Below are 26,933 nucleotides of genomic sequence, written 5' to 3' on the forward strand. Positions count from 1 at the left end.
ATGAGCAGGTTCTCAAAGATGGGTGTAGGTACTTCTAAGAAATCATCCAGTTTGTCCCTCTGGCCACTCCTGTGGTGTCCGGGAATCAAAAATCTAAGTGTTGCTTCCAACACGTTGAGAAGCCACGACCGCTCTCAGTAACGATCCTGGTGCCTCACCGCACCTACAGAAAATCCTTTTCCTCATTTGATAGGACATTCCTGCTCCCTAGAAATCGCTCCCTTTGGTGGAGCCCAGCGGTGTCCGAGAGCAGCAGCCGCAACCCCTTGGCTGCCCCCAGTCCTCTCCAGGGCTCGCTGGGTGGGATTCCGCCAAGGGTGGCTTGAGTCACGTGGTGGCGAGGGGACAGGGGAAGAGATCCTCGCCCTGCGAGCCCCTCAGACCAGAAGCGACCCGACCAACACCAGGCAGGCCCCTTCCTGTGAAGTTAGAGACTCGATGATCCGGCATGGATCTCAGTTCATTTAATGAGCCCCTCGACCCCCCAGCACCCGCCCCGCCGTTCCTCAGAGGCCTTCCTCTCCTCAGGGGTCCTGTATCCCCCGGGGGTGGCGACTGACGACGCTCAGAAGGCGAGAAACGGCTCCCTAAGCCGCTCGCTGGGTCCCTCTCACCCCACAATGCACCGGGGCCAGCAGGAAGGCCGCTCCGACCCCTAATTTTCCCGCGAATTCAGTTCAAAGAGGCGGCAGGGCCAGCGGTCAGCAGCGCGCACGGGCCAACCAAGCTGCGCCTGCGCGAGAAGCGCCTCCGCGTGACTGACGGGGGAATGCGCGGGCCAACAGGCTGGGCATCAGAGCGCCGGGCGGGGGAAGTGAGCGGTCTCCCGAGCGGAGCGGGGCTCTCAGGAGGAGACACTTTTTTTTCCCTCCCTCCTTTCCCTCCTCTCCTCCTCCCTTCCCTTCCCCCCCCCCCGCCTCTCTCGTCCTTCCCCCCTTGGTCCGCCGGAGCCTTCTGGGGCGAGCGGTTGGTATTGCCGGCGCTTACTCTCCGGGGCCGCCCGGCGGATAGCTGGCGTGGGGGAGGAGGCAGGAACCGCGAGGGCGCCTCAGGAGCACGGCGGTGGGGGAGGGGGCGGCTCGGGGCCCTGCGCGGGGTCCGGGGGAGGCGGCTTCGGGGGTTCAGTGGCGGCAGCGTCAGGCGGCAAATCCAGTGGTGGGGGCTGTGGAGGCGGCGGTAGTTACCTGGCCTCCTCCTCTTCCTCCGTGGCGGCAGCGGCGGGGGCCGCGGTGTTACCGGTGAAGAAGCCGAAAATGGAGCACGTCCAGGCTGACCACGAGCTTTTTCTCCAGGCCTTTGAGAGTGAGTGTGATGAAGGCTTTGAGGGCAGGAATCCCCACTCTTGCAGCGTTAGGGGGCCGGGACACTCGTGCTGGGACCCCCTTCCTCACCGGGAGTCGGTTTGATTCGGGAGTGGAGGGCGAAATTGAGGGGGCCATTCCGCCTTCCGGGGTTATGGCTCGAGGGGGCCCGAAGTCTAGGGCCTTTGAGGGAGGTGGATTAGGGGGTCCAGGTGAGGTTCGTGCCTCCCCGAAGATTTACACGCGAGCTGAGGCATGGTGCCCCGCGTTGAGAGCAGGCTGCTTTTTAGGTGGGGAGGTCACAGTTGGACTGTACAGTTGGATCTACCGTCAGATCCCAGGACTAGTTCTTGCTTTCTTTCATGCCTTCCATACTCTAGAAGTACAAGGCTGTCGGTTGTAGGTTTAGAGGAGCAAAATTAAGCCTGTGAAGAGAGGAGTGCAGTAAAATCGACCAAATTGTCATTAGTCTGAAATGCCTTCGCACTAACTTGGTGCATTAACATGGCACCGTTTGATGCTCTACACCTTTCGCATCTTTCCACCCGTTTCATGGGTACGTAAACTGAGACAGGCAGTGTTTAAGCATCTTATTTCTCTCTAGACGATCTCGGAATTCTGTCCGTTTGTAGTTGTCTTCATTTCGGGACATTTTCTGATGTCAGTTTCTGTTTTTAAGGTCTGTTTCGAGGGCAGAGCTACGACTTAATTTGGGAAGGGGGCAAGGTGTCTGGAAAGAAGCAATAAAATATATAAGAAATGTCATGACTGTGAGTAATCTGAACTGTTCTTGAATGAATATTACATCCTGATGGTTTTCCTCTTTGCTTTTGTATGGATGTTGTAATTTGGATGACCTTTAATAGCTAGATATCTTACAGAGACTTGAAAAAACTCAGCTCTACCACTCAGTGTCTTTATTTACAATTTTTTTTTGTGGCATATGTTAAGGGCTTGGTATCAGCTGTTCTTGGAAAGATGTATTACGTTAATACCCTTCTTTCATTCTCTCTCATTAGTGCTTCATGAAATTCTAATTGGATTTTAATACAAGGAATTTCGGTTTTTATTGAAATTCGTATGGAACCTGCTTGAGAAAGATTCACATTATTCTAGCGTTTGCTCAATATACTTTCAGAAATCTGGAGAGGCTTTCAGTTGGAAATATGGTGGAGAACTAAAGCACAGTGATGACAGTAAACATACATGTTTGCAGCCTTTCTAAAACATCTCATCTCCTTTTAGTTTATTTGAAACTAAAACTAAACTAACTGAAGATTAAGTGGAAATTTAAAAAATTCTTTCCAAATGTAGTGAGAAGACAAATCCTGCAAGAAAGTTTTAGCTGTTTTGCTTTTTTGATGAGTGTACTTCAGAGAGATGAACTGTCATTAAGAGTTAGATATGGTCACAAAACAACTTGATTGTTCTCTAATATTGATCTTAGTTTCTGAGAAGTTTATATGCTTTGATGTATTTACTAATATAGTTATATTAGGTCATTTTTATACCGCTTTATTTAAAGAAACATAATACTAACAGGTCATTAATGTAACTGCTATTATGGTACTTGTATATAAAATATTTTCTATCTGTAACCTAAGTCCTTTATAACAGATTTTAACTAAGCAGCATTAAAAACACTGTGGGAATCTGGTACTTTAAAAATATGTGTTGAGGCAGTATTTACATACTGAGGTAATATTTACACTGAGCAAAATAGAAACCTGAACTATAACTAGCAATATTCATCGAAAATTTTAGCTAATTTATGTCTTGGATTTCACTTTGATTATATCTGTATTAGGACATCTATCCAGGTAACGGTTTTATTCCATTTCGGCTTACTACTGTACAGACTTTTGAAAAGACCAGTTAAAAAGTGAACATTTTATTTTCTTATTTGGCTTCAATAAAGAGTTCCTTTACTGAATCCAACTCGTTCACTTTAGCTACTTTTTAGAAGGAGATGGGTTATAAATAGTTTTAATTAAATAAATTAAATGAATATAACTACTTTTCAGTTCTTCATACAGCTAGTTTAAAAATAGCTACCTTAGAAATGCAAGGTTTAAGAACTAGATTGTAGAGAAACTTAAAGTAAATGTAGATGCATTTTGTGAATGTATGCTGTAGATTGAATGTCTTTTGATCTAATCGTGCTTACTTATTTTCTTGATGTAAATGTTCACTACATAGTTTCCATAATAGGTTATTGGTTTATATATTGGTTTATATAACATGGTCTGGGTTGGTATTTTCTTAACAATTTAAGTAATAAGTAAATTTAGATAACTTTGGATTTTGTTTCTGTTACCTAGAACCAACGCAGTTCTATAGGTTTCTTCGAACGCGAAATCTTATAGCGGTAAGTAATCAACAAAATTTACTGATATTATTTTTTTCCTAGAATTTCACCTATTTAATTTTAATATTTTAACTTTTTTTATAGCCAGTATTTTTGCATAGAACTCTTACTTACATGTCTCATCGAAACTCCAGAACAAACATCAAAAGGTACATTTTATGAATCTTATTTCAAGTTGTTCAAACCATGTTAAAATTTTGTTTTAAAGTATGATTTCTAATGAAAGATTAAATATGAAAACTGAGGTGAAAGAGTGAATTGGTTGCAAAGTGATTTTTAATAGTATCATTTCTGTAAATCCCAGTTGATTGCCAGTTTTTTCCTAACAAGTGATTTGGTAGTGGAGTAAATGAAGTGATTTTACTGACTAATGTTTTTTACTCTGTGCTAATAGTTATTTTCAAGTTTGGTAGAAGTTGAGGATTTAAGTATTTACTAAAGGGCTCATGGGAACTATCTTTGATACATAAATTTAACAGTTAATGTCTGAATATTTCTTATATGTTCTAACAATAAAGAATTCACTTCTATGAGGATAGGTTCAGAAAGTCTCATTTTATGTCTTTGGTGGTTGTCTTATTAAAAGGGAAATACTTTTGAAGTCAGTAGGAGGAATGTCTTTAAAAACTTCTTAATCTTAATCACCTAGTCTTAAAGTGGAATCTGAAGGTGTCAGAGAGCTTGTTTTTGCTCTGTAACATTTAACCGTATATAATTATAGAATGGTAGTTTCTTGTTCTGCACCCATGACTATTTACTGAGCATATCAAGTGAACAACTTTACATTTTTAAAGGAGGGAACCTCTACTAAGCATTTGGTATTGTCATAGTTTTGACTTAGTAAAACCATTAAGCTTTTCAATAAACTTTGAAACTAAACTCCTTTGGAGACTCCTACTGGTTATTAAATAAGCACCGCTTTTTTTACAGCAAGACATAGTTTAGCTTTGTAGATATATCTAGATGTATTTTGAAGGATTGAAACGTTAAAACTATTTGTCTTCTGGTAATCTTTCTGAATCGAGAGAGAGAGAGAGAGAGAGAGAGAGATAGAGAGAGAGCGAGCGAGAGAGAGAGCGCGAGTGAGCGCGCATTGCATTTAAGGGGTGAAACCTGCCAGGTGCCTAAATAACTAGGAAGAAGGTGATGAATTAAGCAGCAGAATTATGTCAGCTCTTTACCTGTCTACTCTATGCCAGGAATCAGGAAAATTTTTCTCTAAAGGACTAGATAGTAAATATTTTAGCCTTTGTGGTCCAGGAAACGGAATTGAGGATATTAGGTAGTATGTAGGTACTTACACAGAAAGAGAAAACGAATATCAACATTTTTTTTAATTGATGAAATTCAAAACATAATAATTGAGTGCAGTGTTTTCTTTTTTTTTCCTTTTCTTTCTTGGGGGGTGGGGGTTGCTGCACGGCTTTCGGGTTCTTAGTTCCCTGACCAGGGATTGAACCTCGGCCCTGGCAGTGAGAGCGCCAAGTCCTAACCACTGGAGCCAGGGAGTACAGTGTTTTATAATATGTGCTTACTAGTGAGAAATGTGGGATTCTTTTATTTTTGTGGGGTAGGGTGGGAGGGATAACATTTAGCTTAATTGGGATTTAGAGTTAGTATTCTCTGTTATCAAATCACTTGCAAATGTTTTATCTGTAAAAACCATTCTTAGCTCATGGGCTGTGCAGAAACAGACAACAGGCTGGATTTGACCAATGGTCCATAATTTGCAGACCCTTGATTTACTCTATAAAACTAGGTGAATTTGATTTAGTAGTAAACTTTTTCTTTAAGTATTTTTAATATGGAAGATCAGTTACCATGTAGAGGGCTTCCCTGGTGGTCCAGTGGTTAAGACCCTGTGCTTCCACTGCAGGGGGCACAGGTTCGATCCCTGGTCAGGGAACTCAGATCCTACATGCTGAGGTGTGGCCAAAAAAAAATTGTTTTTTAAGTACTGCAGTTATCATCTAGAATGCTTCCTGATTTTAATTTTAAAATGATAAAGTGTTTTCAGAATAAATTTGAGTTTAATCCATAAGTGTATTAAAAATATACATCATGTTTGTTTATTAGACTATTTGACTGCCTCATTGTGGGATACATTTCTGTTGTCTGCTAATGAGTGGAGGCAATTTCAAAAGCATGGCAGTAGAAATGAACTTTCTTAATTTAGTACCCCTTAGGTAAAAAAATTTCCTTTGGGACAGTTTTGAAGCAGTTTGCCAGCCAAGAAACATACATTCCATTTAATTTACTTCCATGTAAAAATGCATTAGGAATCACTTAATTCTTTTGTTGTATGCCTGGCATATATAAGACAATAAGACTGATTTTTAACAAATTATACTACAACTTAATATCTTCAAATGAACGCTGTCCTTTTCAAAGTAAGTTGGTGAATTTGGAAGGTGATGAATTCAGCCCAGCGATTGTGGTCTTTGTTCCAAATGTTTTTGGAACTGCTTTTACAGAATTGCTTTTAGTACAATCCCTTTGCTCAGAATGTTTTTGGAACTCCTTTTGTACTGTTACACAACAACATCATATTCACTGTTGGAGTACACTTATCACTCCTTTTGAAGTTGTACAAGCAGGTGTAACATTAATCTGATATATTTGTTAAACTTGCCTTTTACTTTAGTTGCACTTCATAGAGGTATTCAGATTCTGTAGCCTGACACTACACTGGCACAGTGGAAATACTGGTGAGGACAACGGCGTCTTTTATTGAATCCATTTTAGTAGGTTTTATGTAAGCTGTTTCTGAATCCTCCCTCGAAAATGTCTTGAATTTTAAGAATATTCTCCTTTATGATGACCTTTTGATAACTATTTCCCTTGTTAAATCTGAGCTACAGTAGCAGTACCTTTCTAAAGAAGCAGAAATACTTGGTGTTGGGAGGTGGGGCTGCTTTTGTATAGTTGCCTATACAGTTCGTTTTGTTTTTCCTAAGGAATGCTGGGTTACCTGTATGATCTATTCAAATGGTTGTTAATATTCAGTTTTCCTATGTACAGCTGCATAAAGTTGGAAGAGGTGAACCTTGTGACCTACAGTCTTAACTTTTCTTCCTACAGACAGGGTTTCTTCTTAGTCATTACACAAAGATAAACATATTATTCTAAAAAGTTTTCAGTAACTTTACAACCCTCCTCAGTAGTACATTTCAGTATTTATACTGAAAAGTTCTTTGTAACTAGCCTAAAAGAATCCTACATTTTTCTTCTTTCTTCTCTCTTATCTATGGAGATTGAAAATGTATTGCCTGCCATCCTTCGTAAAGAACTCCTTACTGTGCTTTATTGGGGGAAACTTTAATATTGAGGTTTTCAGTAACTCTAAAGGTAAAGAGAGAAGCTTTTTTATAAAAAAGATCTTTTGTTAATGGAGGCTATTTATTCACCTGAAATATAGATCGTATCAATTCTGCTCTTCCTATCAGTGTTTTACTACAATATATTTACATTAACATTTCTCTACTGATAATTTTTATTATAGTAGTTGAGTACAATAGCTGTTTTTGAGGAATGAGCATATTAGTAATTTCTAATATCTGAATTCAAATTTTATAAGAATACATGAATCTTTCCAAGTTCTATATTTGAAGAAAATATATGAGTATAAATAGAAATATTTGTTTCCAATTAACATATATGGGTCTAATTTTTCAGCCTCTAGAAAATGTATATAGTAGAGCACCTTAAGAACTAAGATGAGGCTTGTTTTAGAATCCATTCATTCTTTTTTTTTTTTTTCCAGTATGCGGGCCTCACACTGTTGTGGCCTCTCCTGTTGCAGAGCGCAGGCTCCGGAAGCACAGGCTCAGTGGCCATGGGTCACGGGCCCAGCCGCTCTGCGGCATGTGGGATCTTCCCAGACCGGGACACGAACCCGTGTCTCCTGCATCGGCAGGCGGACTCTCAACCACTGCGCCACCAGGGAAGCCCTAGAATCCATTCATTCTTAAATTGCTTGCTAAGGGTGTGGTTATTCTTAATATAAGCTTCTATTTTATTGGAAATTACTTTTTTCTCTTAAAGTTGTTAAGTTAAAAGCTGATAATTTTGTTATGATTTGATGGGTATGTCCTTTAAACTTCAAATTTTTTTTGTGATGGTGACAACCATCTCTTTAAAATGACATACTTAACTTTAGCCATTGCTGCTAATCTTTGAGGATGTTTTACTAACTTCATATTTGTTTTATGGAATATCCATATTTGTCAGGTTACTTAATGGAAATACAAGTGTTTCAAAATATACATAATTTGCATTTGTTTGGCTCAGTCCAACAAATGCTTGAACACCTACCAAGTATAAGGCAATATGCCAAGCACTATGTGGCTTTCCTTGAAGAAAACAAATCTCTGCCCTTCAGGAGCTAATAATCTAGTAGAAATAAAATATTTATGCAAGTTTCACGTTTAGGAGACTAAATGTCAAAATAAATGTAAACCAGGTGACATAGGTGGGGAAAAAATCACTCTGGTTTGGGAATAATTACAAAAGGTTTCGTAGAAAAGTTAGCATTTGAGATGGGGCTTGAGGGCTTGTTTGCTGTATTACAACATAACACTGTCTCGATAGTATTCATTGTTATGGCTAACCATCCCATAATTTATCTTATTATAAATAAAATCAGATCTCCAACTTGCCTATTATAGTGACAGTAAAGTATAATCTGTTTGTTTTTCCCAGTTGAGAAGTGATTATTTTGTTTATCTGTCTCTTCCAGGAAAACATTTAAAGTTGATGATATGTTATCAAAAGTAGAGAAAATGAAAGGAGAGCAAAAATCTCATAGGTAAGATAACCTAAAAGTTTACATGAAGTGACATACTTGAGGAAAGAGGAAAAAGTACAGTGATCATTTTCCTAGTGATCACCTCAATATTGTAAGGAGTTAGAATGAACCTTAGATCTCACTTGGTCCAAACTCATACACAGATCAGGGATTACTTCTGTAGCATCCCTGGCAGAGAATCAGTTCTTAAGCCTCATCTTGAATATCTCTAATGCTGGGAACTCACTGTTTTCTAAGGCAGTTCTGTTCATTATTGTTTTTCTCTACTACCAATTTCTTGCATTCTGAATCAGAGTTTCTGTAACTTCTGTATTTAGTGTTAATCCTACTATCTCCTCTAAAGAATGATGGAGACTCATTTTTTATGGTATATGCTAGGTACTGTGCCAGCTGCTTCACAACATCACATGTCTTCTAAGTAATCATCTACAATTCTGAGAGAGGCTCTCTCTCTTTTTTTTCCCCATCTTGTCCTTGCTCTTATTTACAACTTTCAGGCAAAATATTCTTAACTTTAGTTTATATTTGAAATATGTTTATCACATGATAGTTTCAGAAACCTGGCCCTTTGGATGGAACCTTCTTATTGTCTGTTTTCACATGTGTTACCCAGAACTAATCCCTAAATGTTCTGACTAGCCTAATATCTGCCTAGGCTACACAGTATGCTTCCCTTCCTCGACAGTATGCTTCTATTTGTTCTTTCATATGAAAACTAAAGAAAGTTGAATATTATTCTAAAGAGAAACAGGGACTTGGGTGGTATTTGTTTATTCATTGACTATTTTTAGGAAGAATGTAGAACTAAAAATACTGGATTAAAAAAAATGGAATTGGGAAAATTGCCACATGGATTTTTCTTTTTCTCTTGAAGTTTTAAATCATATCTTGCCAGTTTAGATAGGATGTACACTGACTTAATGATGCTTCATTTATACTTTCTCATTTTTGTGGCTAGTATAAGATGTCATTTTTCAATTGCTTTTATTTTAAGTTTGCCTTTTCAATTAGGTTATTTTACTGGAATTTTTTATTGCATTTTAAAATTTTTGTATCAGTATCTTGCAGTCTTGTAGGACTGAAGTGTAATTTATATTTCCATATCTAGGCAATCTTGATTTGTAAATAGACTTTGATAGTCCATTCCCAAATCTTTACCTAATCTGTTATTGCCCAAGGAATACCTTACAATACAGGTTTATAAAGACTGAGAATATTCCCAGCGCATGCACTCTCTATTCTTTGCTTGAATTTCTATTCCATATCGTTGGCTGTTTACCTACCCTGGACAGAGCTTTTGGGATCCTCAGGGCCTTTTTAACTTATAAAGTATAAAGCTGTAGTCAGAACCTAATGTGACATCCTCACTTCTTTTCTTCTAAACACCTTAATAGTTTGCCCTCCAGGTCTTTCAGGGCTCATGTGAGAAGGAAGAATGAACCAAGAGGAAGAAAACTTGACCCTTTTCTTCATCTTCCCCATCAGGGTTCTACCTTCATCACTGCTAAACCTTACTACTATCTCATTGTGACCCTGGCTTTGATAAATATTACAGAACTTCCTTGATAGTGTGTGTTGTGAGGAAGATAGATTATACTGGTCAGTTCTCTCTGAATAATCACTCACCCAATGATTATATTTCTTTCGACCCAATGGGTTCAATAGCTAGGCCAGTACTATAACAGGGGTATTGTTAACCAACTCACAGAAACATCAGAGAGTTGCATAGAATTCCTGCTTGTAATTTTGAAAAGCAACTTTTTCACTCTTTAGGATCTAGCTGGGACCAGTGAGTTGGTCATTTCAACACCCAAGATCTTTTTTATTTCAAACAGACCTAACTGTTAGAGCTGACCATGCTTATTTAATACCCAGTGAGGCACTTTAGGCCCAGGAGGTACTGAGTTACTGTACTAGGTGCTTCAACCGCCCCCCTGGCCACCATCTTTATGAATGTCTCATTGTTGCTCCCCGAGTCACTAAAATTAATTGAGAAGTTGCTTCATTTTAAGTTTACCCCTAAGGCCCTGTATTATTAAATTTCTTCAGTGTATTTCTCATCTCAAATTAGGCATAATTGGTTTAGTAGACCAATAGGTCTACTAAACTTATCACATAGGATTGTAAGAAGTTCTCTAGATACCAGTATATAATGCCAGCATTGTAAAACTTTACTTGTAAAATCTATGGGCAAATTCCCTGAGAGAACAAAATAAGCCTTTGTTGTTAATTCGTAGATGTTAAAATCTTAAATCACATACACAAAGGTATTTCCATCTGTATGTTTATTCTTTACCATCTCAAACATAGAGATCTTGTTCAGTTTAATTGGATCCTGGGTCTGTTCAGTAGCTACTGTCTGGATGTCTCCCACTGGAACTCATGTTCTTTTAGTACTTCCACAGTTTTAATGTCTCCACTCTCAAACCCAATGTATTTCATTCTCAGAGTTCCAGGAGAATATCAAGATACCCCAAATTACTGTAGTACTACAGCCCAAAGCTTAGAACAGTCAAATGCCTGACCTGTTTATGACAGTTGTAGTGACTTACAAACAAACCCAAATTCCTGGCATTGTCTGTACAAAATAAAGTTGGTGTCCCAGGATCTCTTTTGTGTTTTATACTCTAGATCTATATTTGTCTTACTTGTCTCAGATAATGGCAGAAATTTATTAGGGGAAGGAGCTGATAGAAAAAAGAAACATGGGACATTTCATGGTTTTCACTTCTTTAAGGTAACCATTTGTGACAATAGACCAGAATTGCATTTGTAACCTTAAAACTCAACCATAACACCCACCAACTATGAAGATTTTTTCTTTTCTCGAACAGTGGCTTCTAAAAACTCCACAGCAATTAGCAAATTTTAGAAATTCATAGTGGTCAAACTACTTGACCAGGTTTTTCACATAGTCTAGTGACCAGACCTCTAGTCTCCAGGTTTTTCCTAATCTTTCTCCTTGCTCTTTTGGTGTGGTTATGTATATTTAAAATATCTTTATTTTCTTTTTAGAATTTCTGATGTAATGCCTTATATTCTGTCTTCTCCGTCTCTTGTTTCTGGCATGCCAGTATATTGTGGGTTTTGAGTTTATTTTGAGTTTTGACCAAGCGCCATGGTTTATTGGTATAAATCTCTGATCTTTCTGTAGTTTTCTGTTCTAGCAGGATCCAAGGGGGTCTCTTGGGCTATTAATCCTACCAGTTTTGGAATTCTCTAGTCATATCTCTTGTCTTCTAAGTGCATCTCCACTGACTGAAAGGTATCATGAAAAGATTTCCAAGTTGGAATTGCTTCCAGAAGTATTTCCTGTGGTCAGATTAGAAGCATTTCCACTTAATCATTTTCTGTTCCTGGTCTACTGTTAGTAGCTGGAGAAATCCCCTCCAAAGGTAACTGAACTAGAACATCTACTAGATATATTTTCAAACCTATGTTTTTAGTAGGTTGATAAGGTAAAGTACCTTTCATCACTTTTTGTTGTTGTTATTACAACCTAAAGTTCTGAATTAGTAATCTTCCTTTTATCATCTTTTTGTACTGTAACAAAGTCTGGGATTTTTTTCTGGGATTCCCATTTCCTCAGTGTACCATGTCCCAGACCCTATCCTAAGTCCTAGGGGATATAATAATGAGCAAAACAGATGAAGACCTTGCCTGTATGGAACTTATTGGCATTTAGGAGAAAAAGACGTCATTCCAGAATAATGGGCTTGATGCAGTCACCAATTCCTCAGCTTTATAATACATCACAGCATGACATGTAACAGTGTAGATGCCAAATAGCTTATCATCACACTTGGGCTATTTTGAGGTGATACAGCCGTGACCCTAGAAATGAAGCCTTACACCTGCCACTATCAGATTAATGTGTACAAATTCAAGGCCCTAATCTTGGTTTCTTTCCTGCATAAAAATGTTGGTCCTCCTGTGGCATCTGGCTGTTCTTAAAATTTGAGTTTCCTACATGAATCTCATCGCAAAATGTTAGTCCCTTATGAATTTAAATGTACTCAACCTTATTCTGCAGACTTCTTTAGAATTGTCAGGTACTTGTGTTTAGACTCTTATCCCCAAATTTCACATTCCCCCTCTAGTTTCCTGTTGCCATATTGCTTGCTTCCTAAGATACAGATAGGGAACACATCAGGAAGAGGAACCAAATCCTTATCTGATATCTTATCTTGATCACCTAAGCTAGATCCTTTGCTGCCTAAAACTAAAGAGGCCTGACCTTGTTTGTTTCTTCCCTTCTCATTCCCCTCTTCTGATCCAGTTTAACCAATTAAGATGTGGACACAGTAGCAACAAGAGAGGGAAGAGGGTAAATCAGAAAGGGAAAGAAAACTGCCCTTTTTCCTTGGACTCAGCCATCAACTAGGCCTCATTGTTACATTTTATTCTAGGTCCATATCAAGAGTGTTTACTTTTAGGAGGGGAAGGAGGAGGGGAAATTGTGCATAGCAAATCACATTCCCAAGTTTGTTTTTTAAGTTGGTTACTTGAAATTTGGAATTCCTTTTCTCAAAGAAATGTTGTAATGGTGGCTGAATGTCCTTGCCGTCTTTTTTTGTGTGTGTGCTTGCCATCTTATTTAACTTATAATGTAGCAATTAAAACTGTGTCTCAGACCATCCTTTGGTGACCTTTTTGTTTGTTTTTAATTTCCAGTCTTTTTTGGATGGATACTTTTGTAAATGTACTGATCACATACTTGGATGTTATGTCAATGTTAAATTTTTATGAAAGTGGTTAAAGTCTTATTCTCAACTTCTTGCCGTGTTGTGGAATGGTAACAGTATCCCGGATGACCTCAGTCTGCAGACCACGTTTTGAATAACACTAATTTAAAATATTTTCTGGGGTAGATCAATGCAAGGTATTTCTGTCATTTCACAGTTGGAACTTAGAATCGCATTCCCTATAAAAACAATGTAAATAATACTATAAGTACTACAGTATAATGGGTCCTGATCCCTGACCTTAGAAATCTTATTACTCTAGGGAGGACATCATTATCCTTTTGAAAATCATTTGTTGAGTGCCTTTCTGTAAGACACTGCTAGGTGCTAAGGACACTGATATGTCAAGAGAGAATGTGTGTGAAAAATTGTGACAAAAAAAGTGGTAAATACAGGTGCTTGTAAAGGAAATTAAGCTCTGGGATGTTTGGGGATGGGTCTTTGTAGAAGAGGGAGAGGGTATTTTGATGGATTGTTTAGTATTTTATCCAAGCCTCACAATCTTGAGAGAGGTTATCTCCTCATTTTATAGATATCAGGTCACAGCTAATAACTGGAGCCAGAATTCAAACTTGGATTTTGTCATCCTATTCTACTTTCCTATATATGGCTTTAGAGGTAAAAAGGAATGGGAACCATATTACAGACAGCGGTTAGACAAAAGATTTCACAGTTGGGGACCCATTAGAAACTTGGAGAAAGGAATGATTCATACAAAATCATTTTAAGAAAATTTACCTGGCCTTAGTAGGTAGGTTTAACTGAAGCAACTAAGAATAGGATAAACTGGTTGGGACTAATGGATTATCTTCTAACAAGGAAACTGTAGAATATTTCTCTCTTTCAGTTTTGTTTTGGAGTTTCACCAATTCTGCATTGTTAGGTTACATTTATGGAACACTTTTGATAGGAAAATGCTAATTATCTTTTAGTAAAATGGCACGTAGATTTCATAGATGGTAGATATACTTTTTAAAAATCAACTTTGGGTATAATTAATATTCAATAAAATACACTCACCCTAAGTATATAGTTTGAGTTTTGCCAAATGTATGCATTCGCACAAGCATAACCACAGTGAAGATATAGAACATTTTCATTACCTTGAAAAAGTCCTTTGAGCTCCTTTACAGTTGATCCCCTTAATGTACTTTTTTTTTGAGGTATAAATGATATGCAGTCCAGTTCACTCTTTGGTGTATAGTTCTTATGCATTCAGTCAGGTAACAACCACTACAATTAAGATAAACCCTACAGATTCCCTCATGCCCCGTTTATAGTCAACTCTCCACTTCCTCTGTGTTTTTGAAATGTATCTGATACGTGTTAGAAAGTAAGATACATGAATTAACTGTTTTCAAGAATCCCATTTTAGTTTCTTGATATTTAAGTTATAGTTGCTGTTCTTAGTTTTTCTTTTCTATGTTTATGCTTTCTAACTCTGCTTGGACCCTTACACTTCTACTCTACCATAGTCATTTTGTTCTCTACTGATATCCTAGCATACTTTTCTTAGTACTGTTCTAGAAATGCCCTTCAGGACCCCCACCTTGTAGTTTTTTTAAGCATACGCTTTCATGGATTACCTCACTAAGAAAATAGAGGTATCCTCACATCTTCTGTTGAAATATCTCACTTACCTCCTGTTTCTCTAAGAAGAAGAGTCCTGGGCAAAGTTACAGAGCTAACCTCTTTATAACATGTCCTCATTTCCAGTCATTACCTGTTCCTTAACACTCACTTGCCTCAAAGTCTTTACATAACTCTTCCCCTCTGATTATAAGGATGCGTAGATTGTCACCATCATTTAAAAAAAAACACAAAAACATACCCTTTATTGATCCTTATTGCCCTTTTACTGCTATTTACTTTGATTCTTTAGTAAGTTTCTTGAGTAAAAGTACTGCTTCCCTTTTCCCAACATCTGTTCTGGAAAGTTATGAATGGTTCCTGATCACGAGATAGATTGCTCTTTTTCCAGTTGAAAGGTACTATAAAAGCCTGTTGATGTTTTTGTTTATTCTATCCCAACTTACTAGTTTTTCCACTGGTAGTAAATATTTTTCAAAACAAAAGGATCATTATAGTTTATGCTTCCTTTTCATTGCTTCTAAAACTAAAAGTGAAAATGACAAGTTGAAACAGTAAATTACAAATCTATAGCAGATTTGTGATTGTAATATTTCATCCCTAATTGAAGTAGAAAGTGATGGTTCTGCATCATTTGTTAGGAGGTTGAAATTTCGTAGCTTGAAAATACTCAAAAACTTTTGCCTGGATTCAGCTACCGTTTTGACGGGTGGGAAGGGAAACCTGTCCCCATTTTATAGGTAGAACACTGAAGCACAGTAAATTATCTTGCCTCTTATTTGGTGGTTTATTTTTTTCTGCCTTGCTTCTTTGGTGTTTTTGTTTTTATTTGTGTGTGTGTGTGTGTGTGTGTGTGTGTGTTTAATGTGTATAGACACACTGTATTGGATGTCATACTTAACAGGGAGAGCATGGGGTCATGGGCTTGAACAGAGTTAAGAATTAGGCAGCCAAATATTTATATATTAGCTGAAGTAGCTTTGATTTCAGTGTTATATTTTAAAGTTTAGGTTATTTTTATTATAGAATATTAAAGTGATAAAATTTTTTTGTTCTGTTTGGCTTGTCAACTCATCTGCAGCTTACATTTACTGGTTTCTTCCACAAAAATGGTATGTACTTAAACATATTGGCATTCTAAGAACAAAACACCTTTGTGACTGAAAAAAATTGCGTGTAAATTCAGAAAATTATATTTAATGGAAAAGATGTTGATGTTGATAATTTAATTTCTCTTTAGTGGATTTCTCCAACAGTTTCAATTATTGCTTTATTTGGTCAATGGTGGGATATGGAGGAGGTAACTTGCAACTCATTAAACTTTAAAAGGAGTAGTTCTTAAATTTTAGTGTGTGTAGAAGCATTTTGACAGTTTGTTTGAAATACATATACCTGGACCCTACAGGGACTCAGATCTAGCAGGGTTTTGGTGGAGCTTAGGAGTCTGCATTGTAATAAAGCACCAAGGTAATTCAGAAGTAGGTTGTCTGAGGAACAAGTTTTAAGAAACTCTGGCATTAAAAAAAATGTGTCAATATATATGTGTGTAACTGAGTCACTTTGCTGTGCAGCAGAGGTGGGCACAACGTTGTAAATCGACTACACTTCAATAAAAATAAATAAATAAGAAACTCTGCCTTAAAAGTTTTTTAAAAATTGTAGGTAGACTTTATACATAAGGTTGTGTTCATCGCCTTGTTTTCTTATTGCTGTCTTGCTGTCTATTTAAGTTTTAAGTAGATTTTTAAATTATTAAAATAATCAGTGCTGTGTGGGATCATTCTTGAAGGTAAATGTTAGCTTCATCTGGCTCATATCTAAATAGATGAAATCCCAGCTCTTACCGCTCAACCGTACCTTTTAGGGCTCTAAGTATCACAGTTTTAAAAATGCTGTGTAACATTATCTTACCCAACTCAGAGCCATCATCTTTCCAAAGATTGTAAGTAGAAAATAATGGGAAGGACTTGTAATGAAATTCAATTTCTTAGATTTTTGTCATTTTTTTATTTCCAACGTTTTTCAAACTTTAAATTATAAAGACTAATGATGAGAATTGTAATTAATTGCCTTAGAACCTGGAATAGGTGAAGAGTCTCCTGAGTAGAGCCCTTTCTGCATAAACATTTTGAGTATTTTTAATACAATAATAAAACAACTGAAACAACCACTGCTACCAATGGGATATATCAATGTGTTAGATATTATATAAAGAAAATTATATAGTCGTAAATGTTACTTCATTAAAAGAGGTGAAAGCATACTGGGTAAAGTTTCCGTTGGTTTCAGAATGAATAAAATGCCTCTAGGCTTGTCCATCTTAAATTTGTGTGTGTATCCTTTAATAATCAGGTAATGGAATAAAACCTTTATAAGAAACAGGTCAAGTTGGTCATCCTTGGTATTGTTTAGTAAGAAACAAAGTTTAATAATAAGCAGAATGGTTATATTAGAACAGTTTGATAACTAGTCAGGTTTTTAATGTAAGAAATTTGAAGTCTGGTCATATCTGTATTAGCAGCTAATGTAACTTTACTTATAGTTTTGCCTTACATCTGGTCTATTTAAGTAACCTCAGTAGCATTTTCATGTTTTTTTCCTCCTAAATCATTTATAATCATCTTGTAGAGATCATATTTCTAATCACTCATCATACTTTGTCTTCTGTGATACTTAAAAAGTACATGAACTCTAATACTTTAGAAGCTTATAATTTGAATTTTATAGGTTTGTTTGCCCTTTGTTCTCAGGGACTTCTATAAAACATATAAATTATTCATCACTGAAATCATTGATGGATATTAATCGAATAATATTTACTAATTAATATTATTTAATTAATCGTAATTGAATTTACTTGAATTAGTTAGTTGAAATTAACTGGAACATGGTACGATAAACTTCTTTCCCATCTACATGGCAAAAAAGTTCAAAAATTGCACAAATTCACTTAAACTTTATTTTCTTGATATTACTGAAGTAAATGAGAAAGTAAACTCTGTTGATACTTCTATTTCCAGAAAATAATTTCCCATTGTAACTTTGAAATGAGTGGAAGTTGGAAAGAAGCAGATATATTGCCTCCTTTGTCTATTCAAGGTATATTTGTAGTTTTTTTTAAAGAAATAATATTTTTAAGAAATCAGGTTAGAAAAGCAACATCACAATCCCTAAAATATGATTATTTTTTCTTTTGTTTTTAAATGAAGACTTTTGTTTAGCAATTACTACTTGAGACTGCTTAGAATGAATACACAAAGATTATTAGGGTACTATTTTCATGGTGAGTATTGTTCAGAGAGTATTTTTTGTTACTGCATTTTAGATATTCAGTTATTTTTTGGTATATTAAATTATTTTTATCCTGGCTGCAACTTTCAAGAGACTGATTGAAATGTATTTTATGTATATACCCTGAGTAAGAAGAATGTTTTCAAGTAGAAAGAAGTATTGTCCAAAATCTCAGAACAAAAATTATTTTATTTCTGTATATGTTTATAGATTTTTCTGTAATATATAGAGAACTATATAGAAGTGTACATAGTAGTTCAATATATTAGGAACTTAATGATGAATGAATGATTAAATATTAAAGTTTTTTGGACTATTAATGCCTTTGGGATTAAAGACAAGCTGTAGGGAAGTATTCTGGAACCTTAATTTGCAGAAACCTTTGTTAGAGTTCATTGATATAGAGAATATAGACTATTACTTTAAAATTAAATTTCCTAAACATTATAAACCAAGAGATTTCCCTAGGTAGTAAATAATATCTTAATTTTTGCTATCCCATTTAGGCATGTAAGTTTTATGTTTAATATTTTTTGAAAACTTTTTTTAATCCCTTTGGTTATAAGTTTCGATCAAATCAAAGAGCCTTTTAAGTTTAAATATCTGAGCATTCAAAATGAAATGAAATATGTAAAAATAGTAACCAGTTCAATTTAAATGTATCTTAAACTAAATAATTTTTCTGATAGATTTTAGAAGAAGGAAAAAAAATTTTAATGTTTATTTTGTGTGTTACCTCGCCTGAACTATTTCATTTGTGCTTTCTACTAAGAAGCCTTAACTGTATTTGTCAAATTTGAAACTGATTTTGGGAAACAGGAATGAGTAAACTTCTGAGAAGACTTCACTATAGGAAGTCTTTTTTGTAAATTCTCAGACTTCTTAGGAAAATGAATACTATTTTTTTAAAAATAGATTTTAATCATTTCTCGGCCTTTTGGCTAAGATCAAGTGTAAAATAGATTTTAAAGTATTGATTTTCTATTTAGATAAGCCATCACAAAATTCAGAAAATGAACAAAATTCTGTTACCCTGGAAGTCCTGCTTGTGAAAGTTTGCCACAAAAAAGGAAAGGTAATGTATAGGATGCTACTGGTAGATGAAATGGAATAATTTTTTTCATTGAATATGTTTATGCATATATATTGTTTATGCATATAAACCTTAAAAGCTTTTAAATATGTTGATGGCTGAATTGTAAAACTGATAAGCTCTTTTGCCAACCTCCCATATCTTCATGTTTTTTTCTAATCTGGCTATAGTTATCTGCATAGAACCTTCTGTTACAGGAGTATGACAGTGAAGGGAAGAAGCTATCTTTTAGCATCTTAGGACATAAATTCAGTTGATTCCTGCCACTTCAGCCTCTTAGCTTATTTTTTGTAGCTATTTGTACACATTAATGTTTTAAATAAGGTCTAAGAGAGAGTTTTTCCCAAAAGGATTATATTGTAACACTACTCTCAGGCAAAGAAATTTCTGTTTCTAGTATTATCAGCCATTAACTTATAAATATATTGCTTCAAGTTTTTATTTATAAGATGAAATCATTTCACCGTCGAAACAAGTATTATGGTGGTTAAATTTCTGGGCAACCCACCAAAGCCAACAGAGATACTTTTAGTAGCCTTAAGTCCTTGGGTATTTTAAGAATGGGAGGGAATTCCCTGGCGGTCCAGTGGTTAGGACTTTATGCTCTCACTGCAGGGGGCCTGGGCTCCATCCCTCATCGGGGAAGTAAAAGCCCACAAGCCATGTGGTGAGACCAAAAAAACGAGGAATGACCTGTATAGAGGTTCTGATTGCTCATGCTCTTCCAAAATCAATCACAGTAAGGTGATATGGTGAAAACTGTGCTAGAGCATTGGTATGGAATAGACCAAGGTGATGGGAGACAGCAGTGTAAGTACATATTAAAAACTCTATAAAGTTAGCTAGTAATACTCCACGCTCTCACCCAACACCCATACACAACAAGTAGTGATGTGAAAATTCAAGATAATATTATTATTTAGACAAAAAAATGTGCCTGTAACTATAGTATGATCCTTTTTGTGTTTAAAAAAAAGTAATAGGCATACATATTTTCTTCAGAGGATAAATACAACCAATTGCTAATATTAGTCTTCTCTGGAGTATAAGACCCGGGGAGGGGGGTGGAGGCGACTTTTATTTTTCTCATTTTATATTCTTGTAGAGCAGAATTTTAAGACCATAAGCATGTATTCTGTTTGTTTTTAAAAAGAAGTTACCTAAAATATGTACTATATTTTCTTGTTAAAAAGGTCTTCTGCATCTTGCAATTTTTCAACTTTGCTCTTTCGGCATAACTAGTTATATAATTACAGAACATTACTCATAAGATGATTAATATTACTTCTTATAAACAATTATTTAAATATATGGATTTACTATTTCTCAGTGTTTTTGACAGTGGGGTTATTGTAATAATCTTTTTTCATTTCTAATAGTCCTATCAGTCATTTTGTTAAAATAGAATATTTAAGGGGAAAAGATTAATTTACCTGAGTTGTAATATTTTAAGCATGGTTTTAGTTCTATATTTCTAACTTAAAACTTTCTGATGACCATCAGCTAAATATTAGATATACTATTATATCATTGTTTTCATTGTATTGAGGATATCCTCAATTGGGCTAATATTTGAAAGATAGTTGATCCAAATTTTCTTTTTGCTTCATCACAATTTTCAGATGTATGGTTAGAATTTTAGCATGCCATTTGGAAATCACGGCCTATACCATATTTCCTATAGCTGTGCTTAGAGGTTTTATTGTAATTCTTACAATTGCATATGCATAAATAAATATAATAATCTTTGCCTTTGCAGGATGTACGTTGTCCAATAAGACAAGTTCCTACAGGTAAAAAGCAGGTGCCTTTGAATCCTGACCTCAATCAAACAAAACCTGGAAATTTCCCGTCCCTTGCAGTTTCCAGTAATGAATTTGAACCTAGTAACAGCCATATGGTGAAGTCTTACTCATTGCTATTTAGAGTGACTTGTCCAGGAAGAAGAGAGTTTAATGGAATGATTAATGGAGAAACCAATGAAAATATTGGTAATTTTTATTTTAATAATTTTACTAGATTTTGTTGTTGGAGATTAAGGTGATCAGTGAAAATGATTGAACTAATCCATCTTCATAGTATTCGTAATTGTGTACAGAATATTTCTTTTTTTAGTTATTTTCATAATTATTTAGAGGGAAAAGTGGTACAGAACTAGAAATAAATGCATGTGTTCTAATAGCATGGCCTCTATTTATTTGCAAATCTCTTATAGTCTAATGAGATACTTAATTTTATGGTACATTGGCCTTGCTCTTAGACTTTTGGCTATGATGTTGTACTAGGTATTTAATCTGTAAAATTCTCATTGTTGTATGATGAAACATTTCATGCAGCAAAATGAAAATACACACATATATATATATATGTATATATAAAACACTGGATGGAAAAGACTGGTGTTTAAATTAGTCTCTCAGCAAACAATGAATTCATTCCCCCCTCAACATTTTATTGTGAAAAATTTCATACATATGGAACAGACAAAAGAATTTGGTAGTGAGCACCTATCTACCCACCACTTAGAGTCTACAGTTAACATACATCTATCCTTGTATCCTCCCAACAGTTCTGAATCCACCTTTGAGGTAATCATTCAAACAACATATAGGTGTTGGGAACACAGAGATGATTAAAAAGTCCAGTCCCATCTTCCAAAGGCTCATAACCTAGAGTATGGAGATAAACATAAAATATAATTGCAGCTAAATGATATGTGGTATAATAGAGGTATTTGTGAAGTTCAGGGGAGAAGCAGCTTGGAAGAAATAATCTTTGAGTCTTGAAGTATCCTTTGAAGTTCCTGGAAAGTAACCATGAATGAGGAGGGTTTTTTCTCCTTGCCTAGCAATAAAGATCATTCTGAACAGAAAATAACATTTGCAAAAATGTGGAGTTAATAGTGTCAATGAATATCAGAAAGTAAGGACATACACATAAGGTTGAGACATAAAGTTGAAGAGTGTTTGGATATTATTATATCGCAACTTAAGTTTATTTGTACCTCATTTGGGATAAATGTAGTATGTTATGTGAAGGGACTATATATCATAAATCTGTTTTTGCTTGAATATTTGATTCATGAGAAATGTTTGTCAAATTCAGATGTCAATGAAGAACTTGCAGCTAGAAGAAAACGAAATCGTGAAGATGGGGAAAAACATTTGTTGCACAAATGACAGTATTTGATAAAAACAGGTAATGTTGATGGACAAGCAAGGCTCCCATGTTTTAGAAATGTTTTTATTTTGAAGCAGAATATAGTGATGATACTGTTTCTTTGCCTTTGTTTCTCTTTATTCTTATGGATGAAAAAACAAATTTGCAAATACTGAACTTTTGTCTTTATCACCTAGAAAGCAATAAACACAGACGAGGAACTATTTGAACGGCTCAGTTAAGATTGTTCATTCAGCCAGTATTTTCTGAGTGTGTCCTCTTTGTCAGACACTGTTTTAGGCAGTGAGAAGGCAACAAAACCCCTGCCCTCATGGAGCTTAACTTCTAGTGGAGGAAATAGACACCACCCCCCAAAATTGTATCAACTAATGTCACTTAGTGGGAATGCTGTGAAGAAAAATAAAGAGAATAAATGGTGGTTTTGTAGAGAAAGCCTCTGAGGAAAGGTCATATTTGAGCAGAGACCTGAATAAAGTGGGCCCCATGCAAATCTTGAGATTATGTATTTACTAGAGTTAAGGAAGAAAAGTGTGTGAAATCATCGTTTGGCTCTGTGTGCATTTGGCACAGGGTAGCAAGGAGCACTTGGATTTATAATCATCTCTGCAGTTTTCAGTTGGGAATGAAGCATCTTAGTGCCAGTAAAAGAACCTCTGGGAAGCAAATACAGTATTCTTTTTTGATAGGGTTGAAGGGTGAAACTTATAATATGTCATGATTTCTTGTCCTAGGCTGCTCACTGGTAGTTAACACAGTCCACCATCAGGTATAGGAGAAAGAGCCAAGAAAAGCAATGAGTGTGTTTCTCCTGCTCTTTAAAAAGTAACTTGTTGCTTTAATGTAATCCACTTATTAGCCACTAGGATAAAGACGGGTTATAGGGCTTTTAATGGGAAAGCAAAGGTGATTAGGAATAATGCCATGGATTTTGCTACCATATTGTCTTAGAATATATCACTTAATGTCGCTTAATGTTACCAGCAGAAACCAATATAGTGTTTTTTTAAAGTCAGAAATTTGAATGTAGATCAAAAATTTAAATGGAGAACAACAGAAACATATATGCTAAGAGATAGGGGTTGTGTCTGTGGGAGAAGCAATTAGGCTGTTGTTGCACACTGGGCTTCATCAGTGTTGGTAAATGTTCTATATATTTTAGGCAGCGTGAGGGTAAGGGTACATTCTTTTAAGAATTCTTTCTACCTTCCTTGTATTAACATATTCCTTGTACGTTAAAACAAAGAAACTGCTTTTTAAAAAAGTACCAAGAGGAAATCATGGGAGAATTTTCCCCAAACTTCTTTTGAAAATTTCCAAACCTATAAACATGTTGAAAGAACAATGCAGGTAGTAATACCCGTGTACCCTTCACCTAGATTCATCAGTTGTTAACATTTTACCACATTTGCTTTATTTGTGAGTGTATTTTTGTGACAAACCATTTGAGGGTTAGATCATGACGCTGGATTTCATTCCTTATTCATAAACACTTCATTCAGCGTGTATCTCCTAAGAGCAGGGACATTTCCCTCCATAACCACAGTACGCCTATCATATTCAGGAAATTTAACATGATACCAAAAATACAGTACTCTCTCCCCAGTTTCCTGGATAATGTCCTTTTCTGTTCCCTACTCACCCCAGTTAAGGATTGCGATCTGTCAGTTGCCATATCTTTTCAGTCTCCTTCAATTTGGAACCATTTTCCAGCCTTTTTTTTTTTTTTTTGCCTTTTGTAACAACACTTTAAATACAGGCGTGTAGTTTTGCAGAATGTTTTTCAGTTTGGACTTTTGTGATTGTTTCTTTATGTTTAGATTCAGGTTAAACATTTTGGGCAGGAACACTCATTGGTGATGTGTTCTTTGTGGACGTCACAGACACAGCTGATATTAGGTTTGATCGCTTGGCTAAAGTGGTGTTTACCATATTTCTCCATTGTAATGGTCCCTTTTCACTTTAATTAATTAATATGCAACCTCTGTAATAATACATGAAACTGGATAAATATCCTTTTTCTCCCAACAGTTATTTTTTAACGCAATAGTTTAGCATCCATTGATGATTCTTACTTGAATAAATTATTCTATGGCGGTGGCCACATGGTAACTTTCTATCAGTTCTTCCATGTTTGGTTTGTTGGCATTTTTCTGTGAAGAAGAACGTTCCTTTTCTCAACCTTTTTTTAAATCAGTATGGATTAACGAATTCCACTTTTATTCAGTCTGTTTTAATCTATTGATGTTGCTATATTAATGCTCAAATTGTCCCAAATTTGGTGAGGAGGAGCCCCTCCAAGCAGGCTCCTAAGTCCCTTTGACTTGTTTTTATTTATTTATTTTCTTGTTTTCTGCAATATTCTTCTAGATATTCCAGGCTTTACATTCTCCTTTTCCTACCTCTGCTCTGGAATTGGCTGTTTCTTCAAAGGGTCATAGTTCTTTTCAGTAGAGGAGAAGTATTTGCCAACCAAGATCTGAGGAGTTAGATGTTTTAAAAATTCTTTTTATAATCTCTTGAGAAGCTAAAGTCTCCTTAAAGAATGACTAAAATTCAAAAGCCATATTGAAAGAGTATGAAATATGGAGTGAAATAAAAAAAAACCTTCTTCTGAAAACAAAAACACCATCATAAGCCAAGTCAAAATAAAGATAACAAGTCAGGAGAAGATTAATTTCAACTCATAATGTATAGATAGATGCCTCATTCCTTTAATATAAAAAGATTATACTAAGTAAAAAGAAAAACACCACAGGCCAGTAGAAGAATGAGGAAGGGATATCGTGAAAATGTTTACAAGAAAAGAGAATATATATGGTTTTTAAACAACTAAAAGGTAAAACATCTGAATATAAAAGTACACTGAGATGTCATTTTTTCACTTAGCAGTTTGACAGATATCAAAAAACTTGATAAAGCACTGTTGATGAGGCTTTTGGGGAAAAGGCCCTCTTCATAGACTACAGGTAGGAGAGTACATTGGATTGTAGCTATCACATGTTCAGCCATAAAATAGAATATTATGTAGCCATGTAAACATGCAGGAGGAAAAAGTCCTTTCCATTTTAGAAGTATACTAATGTATTACCTATTCAAATTAGTAAATAAAATTATCTTCTAAATTATTAAGTTGAACAGCCTTGTTGATAAATTATTGAAGTAGAATAAATTCAGTAGCACAGCATAAAGACAAGAATTCTTTTTTTCTTTTTTCTTTTTTTTTTGCAGTACGCGGGCCTCTCACTGTTGTGGCCTCTCCCGTTGCGGAGCACAGGCTCCGGACGCGCAGGCTCAGCAGCCATGGCTCACGGGCCCAGCCGCTCTGGCGGCATGTGGGATCTTCCCAGAGCAGGGCACAAACCCGTGTCCCCTGCATCGGCAGGCGGACTCTCAACCACTGCGCCACCAGGGAAGCCCAAGACAAGAATTCTTCAGGCTCAAAATCATGCGGTGTTAAGAGCCAGACTTTGGAGACAGATTGCCTAGATTCTGTTGCTAGCTCTGGCTACTTACTGTGTCATCTTAAGGCAAGTTATTTAACCCTCTCTATGCCTCAGTTTCTTCTGAACAATGGAGTAATAACATCTACTTCATAGAGGTGTTGGGAAGATTAAATGAACTCTGTAAAGTCTTTAAAATAGTGCCTGGCACATAGTAAGCACTCAATAAATGTCAGCTAATACCACCTAACAGAATTTCTCTAAGACTGATGAAGAGATGCCAGATTCTTGATATACAATTAATTATTGAGTATGGTTGAAGAATGGTATTTAGGTTAGTAGTGTTTAATTGTATGGAGAAAATAACATAAACTATGTATACACACACAGATATGTACACACACATTAAAAGTATACTGTGAGTATGGGTAGAATTTAATCGATTCTTTGATTCAACCAGTATTCCATTTATTCATTCACCTATGAAATGTTTATTGAGCACCTGTATGTGCCAGGTGCCCCCCAGGATCTTACAGTTAATTAGTTTACTGGTCAAGTATAAAAGTCAAGAATTCTAGTTCAAGTACTTACAGTAGTTAAAGATAACAGAGACCTAATTCTTAGCTGTTCCCTAAAGCAAGTATTATAACACCGTTGTTACCTTGTTTTTAAAAGTATAAAGCCTGCGCACATGCTTTATACTTAACGTTTAAAACTTAGCAAGTTTTAAGACCTTAGGCCTATTATACTTTAAATGTTTAAAGTTATATCTGAGTAGCTACAGTAATGAAATAATTCTCTAGTAATAATTATCAGTACAAATCATTAAAATTTCTTTTGTCAGGAATGGAGTGTAGGTATATCTTTAAGTCTTGTTGGGCATGTAAGCTAGTTTATAAATTTAATAAGTGCTTTTTAGTATAAATCTAAAGATGTAGAATTTGTGTACTTACAATAATAGTCAGGTTACTTTAAAGTGTATGTGTTTGTCTAACAGGCGCTTACAGCTTTTAGATGGGGAATATGAAGTAGCCATGCAGGAAATGGAAGAATGTCCAAGAAGCAAGAAAAGAGCAACATGGGAGACTATTTATGATGGGAAGGTATGGACTACTTAG

The 26,933-nt window shown here is 35.9% G+C and overlaps 1 protein-coding gene across 1 annotated transcript; it reads left to right on the plus strand.

The window, feature by feature from the left end:
- LOC131765168 (polycomb protein SUZ12-like) lies at nt 1-26,933 on the plus strand. Its single transcript, XM_059078632.1, is given in 13 exon segments — nt 1-24; nt 489-572; nt 677-814; nt 951-1,302; nt 3,623-3,669; nt 3,754-3,818; nt 8,408-8,475; nt 15,873-15,923; nt 19,092-19,177; nt 20,955-21,186; nt 22,301-22,348; nt 22,351-22,393; nt 26,813-26,933. Coding segments are annotated over 13 exon segments (1,359 nt in total).

Source organism: Kogia breviceps, chromosome 11, assembly GCF_026419965.1.
Source record: "Kogia breviceps isolate mKogBre1 chromosome 11, mKogBre1 haplotype 1, whole genome shotgun sequence".
Classification (NCBI taxonomy): domain Eukaryota; kingdom Metazoa; phylum Chordata; class Mammalia; order Artiodactyla; family Physeteridae; genus Kogia; species Kogia breviceps.